Consider the following 6,882-nt stretch of genomic DNA (forward strand, 5'->3'; position numbering starts at 1 on the left):
CCCTCCCCCGAAAGCGAGGTAGTTAAGCGGGTCGCTGGAGCCTTGCGGTTGGGAAGGCCTCGGCTCAGGCCGTCTCTGAGCTGGCAGCTCAAGGGAGATGAAGGCATCCCGCCTGACTGTCCCTTTCCTAACTGCAAATACCTCAGCCAGCTTCTTAGGACTTTTTTTCTTAACTCTGGGGTGTGTGGGAATGTAGRAACAATTTTTAAAAAGCAGAAAGCAAAAGCACTTTGCTGTGCAATTCTTGGCAAAGAGTAGTGAGATGGCAGAAGAGGTCGGCGTCGGCGCTGCGTGTGGTACGCGCGCAGCACATTGTGCGGTGAGGGCGTGCTGCTTTTGCAGGGAGCATGGCCCTCCGCCGAGGTGTGTGCGCTGCCCCCTTCCTCAGCGCAAGCCCTCCTCCGCCTGCTAATTTTCTCAAACTGCAGTACAGGCGAAAAAGGACAGGTGAAAGGAGAACATGCTCTTTGAGGTGGTTTCATAATACCTAAATTTTCATTTAAATGAAGCCTTTCAACTTAAGACTTTGCAGTTGGAGAGGAGCTAAGACATGCACAACGTCAGAGCGAAGAACTGATGAACCCAGGTTTCCCCCTTTCAAGCCCCTGGAATAGCTGCCTTCAGCCTCCCACGTGTTTTTATGAAAGCTACTCACGCAGTGTCACCCCAGGTTTCATAGAGTTACCATATTTTTGCCAAGTGTCTCCAGTGAGAAGGGAAATGGGAACAAAGACAGCGCACCCAGCCAAGAGCTGCGATAGGAACAGCCCTGCAGCTACCTATAAGCAGCTAACAGAAGATGATAGAAATAGTCTATTCCTGCAGTACACTTTTCATAAACCTGTCCTTTCTGTGGTTCTAGAGTTAAGCTTATGTAAGCAGTTCCATTAAATTCACTTTTCCAGCCTTTATATTTTTGTTATAAAACATCTCTTCCCACACGTTTTGCCTTCACAGGACCAAGAGTGAGTGAAACAACTGTTAGAAAAGAAATTACTTGGCATTAAGCACTCATTGCTCATGAGTAGAGGTCATACTGCTCTGGGTCCTAGGAGGAGTCGTATCTCGTCCCTCACCGTGTGTAGCTCCCTGGTCCATGATGCTTTCAGATCCTTTCTGGGCACTGATTTCCCAGAATGATTTACAGAAACACAGTGTAAGTGGGCCTGTATGTATGGAAGTAATGGCAGTTGCCTATCAGCTGCTGTAGTAAGGTATGTTTGTCAGCATGTTGCCTTGATTTTCCCATCCAGCACAAGGAATAACAGAGAGCAAAACCGGCTTTACATTGTTATTCTGTTTCAGTGAGACTGGGCAAGGTCCAGTCCTCAAAGTTGGTCTAATTGTTAACGGTGGTCCAAAGGGGCAGTTTTATTAGCCCTAGGTTACCAAGGGGTAGAGACCTCCCTGTCACACGTGTCGCACAGCCTTGGCTCTGGAGCTGCAGGAGGGCCGGCAGGAGAGCAGCCTCTTGCGCACCAAGCTCCGAAGAAATCAAAATGACGGTGCGCAAGAGCAAGGCACTTGGAAAAAAGTGCTTAATCTCATATCCCCTGATACCTTTATAGTGATAAGGCAGTGAAGCTTAGAATATGACAACCTCCCCCCTACACATGGCCACATCTCCTGACTTCACACTACAGCGTAACCACCCCCTGGCCAGGTGTGTGCCCACTCCTTACTACGACCGGTGCCTCAGGGTCCCCACCATCTATCCGAATGCCTAATGCCGTAGCTGCTCCCTCACCCCTTCCTCCCATAACGTACAGACATGTTTGCCCTCCTTTGCCCTTGCRCTTCCCCCCATCATTTCCAGGTTTGGCACGATTCAGATTTCAAAGATTTCTATTTTCACCCTGCAGGAGCAACAGGCAGGCAGGCATAGCAATCACTGTTTGGCCACCCCTGTGCTAAACACAGTAATGGCAGATTGAGGTGACGCCGTCACGGAGGGACTCCAGAAACATGTAGGGATCATGGGTCACGCCTGTCCCTCAGAAGGGGGTTGTGTCATTTTGGTGTGCACCTCCCCATTCTTCTTTGGTTTATGCCTCCTTAGGCGATTTCAATACTAGCAAAATAACACTGCCAGGGAGTTGTTTATTGCTGCCGYGGGCTTGCCTCCAGCGGAGACCTGCTGCGGCTGACCCTTGTTCTCATGTGTGCATTAAATTAACTCCCATCCCCTCCCTTTAGGTCTTCTCTCCCAAGGGAGCAAGTGCTTTGAAGAGTAATCCTGTCAACCTGTCATCCCGAGTCCCGGAAACTCATAGTTACTATGGTTACTTTGCCCGATTCAACTTGTGGCTCTGGCACTCACACTGCAGCCAGTCAAAAACGTTAATATCCACACACTCACACACACACACACACACACACACAGAGAGAGAGAGAGAGAGAGAGAGACACTGCGCGTATCAGGCTACAGCATCAGCTCTGCAGGGAGCCGCTGCTCGAGATCTTGTCTGACTGACTTCATGTTGAGTTTGTCGACTGTTAGAACCACTGACAGTTCAAAACTGCTTATCACAGATCACACGGAAGTGCTTGAAAAGTTAGTGGAAACAACAGAAGAGCCTTTAGGAATTTTGCATGATCTGTCACCATCACTATGAATGTAAAGGTGTTTTCTCAGGAGCTGGACATCGAAATTCACACCTGTACCTCTTGGAGGTCCAGATTCTCAATTCAGATTTGTGTTTGGATGCTCTGTAACCATGCTGGTCCCAAGCTCTGTCATGCAGCTGTGTTGCATATCCACACAGAAGTGCATCTGTGGTGATATCCAGGTCATGAAGGCAATTCTGTTTTCAAGCTGACCCTTCTCAGAGGGAGAAGTTTTGTATGAAAGTCCACACTGTAAGCAGAAATCCTGAATTGCTTCTGCTGCAGCACGCCTGTCCCTCAGACAGGCGTGCTGCATTCAGGCTTCATTTTTTGGAAATTTGTTTATAACAAGCAAGACTAGCACTGTCAGCATATTACAGCAGCAGAGCAGAGAGTTTCCTCTTCTGGATGGTCCTGAATAATGCATGTAGCCTTTGATGCACGTACCCACCCTATCAGGCTCCAGCTCACCTCCAAATCCAGAGCTAGGAATATGACTGTGTAAAGGCTGACTGTGCAAAGGCTCTGAACACAGCATTCAAGTTGCTGAAGGGCAGGGCTGCCTTTCATCCAACCAGCCCTCTGATCGAGGTGCAAGCAGGCAGACTGGCTACTTTATCCCGTTTTCCCAGAACTGGTTTCCCTTCCAGTCAGTYCAACCCCTTTTCCTCTTTCCATGCAAGCCTTCCTCTCAGTCAAGGCTCCTACAGACAGCAACTTCTTTGCCTAGACACCTCTTCCTCCATTCCCAAAGCACAGTCTGTGCACTGGGTTATGCACCCTCTCACCAGGGGAGGACTCAGTCAAGGTCAAATTAATTAATGACTGYCTCACAGTGGATACAAAAGTGAGTCAAACTGGGGTGGCGTTGTAAAAAAAATACTGATTTGATTTGCAGCCACCTGTGCTCTTAAAAAATGGCATAATGTCGTTGTGTGTAAGAGTGTATCCTGCATGTAAAATCRCACAACAAATTCAACTCAATCATATATTATTGGCAGGACAGCCTCAGTAAGATTGCCAAATTATACAGGGAGCAATGGCCTCAGATGCATGTCTACTAAAACACACACACACCCCCCAACAAGGTGAAAATGCCACTGTAGCTGACTGGTTCACTTATCCCTGTGTTTATTCCTCAATATCACACAGTACATTTTCCTTCTGATATCTCACAATAAAATTATCTTCTTTCACTTATTGTTCACTTTTTCAGCCAGTTGTGAGAACAACTTTCTTCTGTTTGTGCAGTACTTTTCCCATAATGGGACAGAGCAATAATATTACCAGAAACTTGCTCTTGTTTTCTGCTGTAAAGGAACAGACAGCAGCCCATCAAGGAACAATMTGACTGGTTATTTTTCCTATGCAATCTTGCAACATTAATATTCTAAGAGTAGTGTTCCAAACATGCATTTTATATAGTGACATATGGAGAGGAAATCTCTGCTCCAAAGAGTTTACAATGTAAGACCTACTTTGAGTTCCCTTTGTCAGTAAAATACAGCTTTGAGAAAAATGTGTGTGCTATGCATTCTTGCTAGGAATAATAAGATGGAAAGCAACTCTCAGACTTTATGTTTCATCATGCAAATTTTAATGCCTTCTCTTTAAAGGGGAAAACTTGCCTTTTTGGCAGCCTCTAGTCAAATAGAAATATAACCATTTTTGTCAGCATGTTTTCTAGAACTACATTTCATTAAGCAGAAACAAAARTGTAAGTTGAGCATATCTTGTAGCTGTTGAGAAATACAGTTTGGAATAAAGCAAATGAAAGTAATATTTTATTGCTTTTGAAGCTACTAGCTACTGTAAATTTTGATGACCTCTGCACAGACAACTTCTCTGGTGTATTGAGCACTGACTCCTGGCAAAACATCTCTTTAGTTTCTCTTAGATGATAATTTGTATTGCACATTTTTTGCCACAGCATTTGCTAGGCACCTGCTGCCCTACAGCAGGTCATACAGAGCTCAGCCACCACTGAGGCAAAAGTTGGACACTGGGAGGTGACACTGGTGTAAGAATTGCCCCCCAAGTGGAGTAATGAGCTGTGAGGGGAACTTTGGGATGTGTGACCAGAGAGAAAAAAGTGCCACGGAATTTTAATTGCCACAGCAGTCAGGACTTTGGCAGAGGTTTTATCTCAGAGATCCTGTCAAAGTAACCTTACTTCAGAAAAATTAAAGACTAAGCCTGACTGGTTTAGACGTGAAAGGTTATTCCATACAGGCAGAGTATTTGAACATTGCTGCCTAGAGCACTAAGCCCTCTCCTCCAGAGAGGGTATCAAAATCAAATCCCGTCATCAGTTGTCTCTTCCATTACGTTATGGAATACCAGGATAAAAATAAACAACAGAACAGAGGTGCCAGCCTGATTTGAGCAGAACAAGGTTAGATACTGAACCTATTTTTTGTTTAGGAAACTTTTATTTCTCAAATGATCTGAATGTATATCAGCATCTGTTCTGAGAGTTTTTAATCAAACATGAAGATCATAAATGAGTTGATTCTGAGGTTAAAGCTTATTTTAAAGGTGCCACAAAAATGCAGTCACGAAAGAGCAACAACCTGCACTGAGAGTGAGGGTATTTTTTACATGAGAGACCTTATTTAAGTCTTGCTCACAATACTTTAAATCTGCTGCATGCCTATGAATTTCAAAAAAGTCAAGACTTCCACGCCCCAGAGAGCTGGTCAGCATAACTGTGCCAAACCAGTTCCCCGCACGGGCTCACAGTTCTCAAAGTGACTTTCACTTCATCTGCTTTTAAAGAAGAAAAAATATTCCAGGAAAAATACTTTTTCTGAAATGGCACCCATCTGAAAGATTTATTCCAGAAAATCTCAGTTATATTGGAACAGAAGCTATCACAGCAGCATTCCAGAACAGCTATAATAGTAACTTCCCCTTCATACCCAGGCCTTCTATTTGATTCCTAGTGGTGTAGCCATGAAAAAAGTCCCTTGTGTTTACTTATAACGCAACTGAATCACTAGCACATGGCTTTTAATACATAACCACCTAAGCAGGGAGATGCCGTGATGATGACCTCTGCATGAACACCTCGATAGTCAGTATTAATAACAGCGCTCTAAAGCAAGTGCAAACAGTCACACACTCTTAATGCTTAAACCACAACAAATGTGTTTAATCCCACACAATAGCCCCCTTATAATATGTCTTAAAGCTGTGGTCTGCAGGGGAAGTGGTGACCACTTCTCACATATATAACGTATACCAAATATATTCAGCTTGGCACGAAGACAAGAAGCTGGAAGTGTCACAGTAGAGCCTAACTCCCTGACAGCATGAGACATGTGCTTGTAAGCTGTCTCAAGGAGGATATTTGATTGCCCTCTTTCTTCTTCTGCCTCTCTCCCAACAAAAGTGGAGTGACCTCCCCCATGACCTGGCAAGTGCTGAAATTCCCCAAACACATTTTTCTGTTGTGCCCCAACGCTGGACAAAAGGAAAAGAAGCCGCCTCGATATACTTGAAGTATGGGATGAAAATAATAGCTGGCTGTTACTCGGCCAGCAAACACTGATCTTCACCTCTTGCCCAGCATGGGTTGCGCTGCCTCCCACGCTTATCTACTGCACTGTCGGCAGATCTTTCTTATTTATGCATTTATTTATTTATTTATTTGGAGCAGGCTGGGGRTGGGGGGAGAAGAAAAGAGGCGGGAGGGGGGAAGGCAGGGGGGTCTATGTAATTGCAGTTTACACTGCGTTCCCACGCTACTATTGTTTGTGACTTTGTTTCCTATTCCCATCACGTGTGCTAATTAGTTAGAGCTGCTGGCTAGCTGGGAGGCGTGTGTCTGGAGTAAAAGCAGAAAGATCACTTCCCGGAGGGATCTGGGCAATCTGAACAATTCTTCCCTTCACTTTCGGCCCTCTCCCTCCCTCCCTGCTTTACCCACTCAGGGAAGAGAGAAGAAGTGCTGATTGTCAAACGCGAGCCACRGGAGAGACACAGATTTCCTCTTCTGAAAGGAAACAACTCACAGAGTCAGAGAAAATAGGGCTGGAAATGAGATCTCAGCTGTGTTTTACAAACTCTTTTTCCCCCCCAGAAATCCCCAATGTCTTTCTGTTGTGTCTAAGAAGGTAAAAAATAGAATTTTWAAAAATCCTCAGGTTATTTTAGCCTACCTTTAGGAAGTAAGTCAGTTTTTAGGGCAAGGCTAAAGCTAGCTCATGTCATGGCTTGCAAAATGAAATGAGAGAGAGAGAGAATCACCTGAATCATGGCATTTGCTTATTA

The 6,882-nt window shown here is 45.0% G+C and overlaps 1 protein-coding gene across 1 annotated transcript in view; it reads right to left on the bottom strand.

Moving 5' to 3' along the window:
* HEY1 (hes related family bHLH transcription factor with YRPW motif 1) overlaps positions 1-1,760 on the bottom strand; it is a 5,823-nt gene extending 4,063 nt beyond the window's left edge. The window contains exon 1 of the mRNA XM_085314297.1: positions 1,683-1,760. Coding sequence (XP_085170423.1) covers positions 1,683-1,760 — 78 coding nt within the window. The remainder of the gene's footprint in view (positions 1-1,682) is intronic.
* Between the last annotated feature and the right edge of the window lie 5,122 nt (positions 1,761-6,882).

The sequence above is a fragment of the Rhea americana genome, unplaced genomic scaffold (genome assembly GCF_003343005.1).
Source record: "Rhea americana isolate MKP2758 unplaced genomic scaffold, rheAme1 scaffold_40, whole genome shotgun sequence".
Taxonomy (NCBI): Eukaryota; Metazoa; Chordata; class Aves; order Rheiformes; family Rheidae; genus Rhea; species Rhea americana.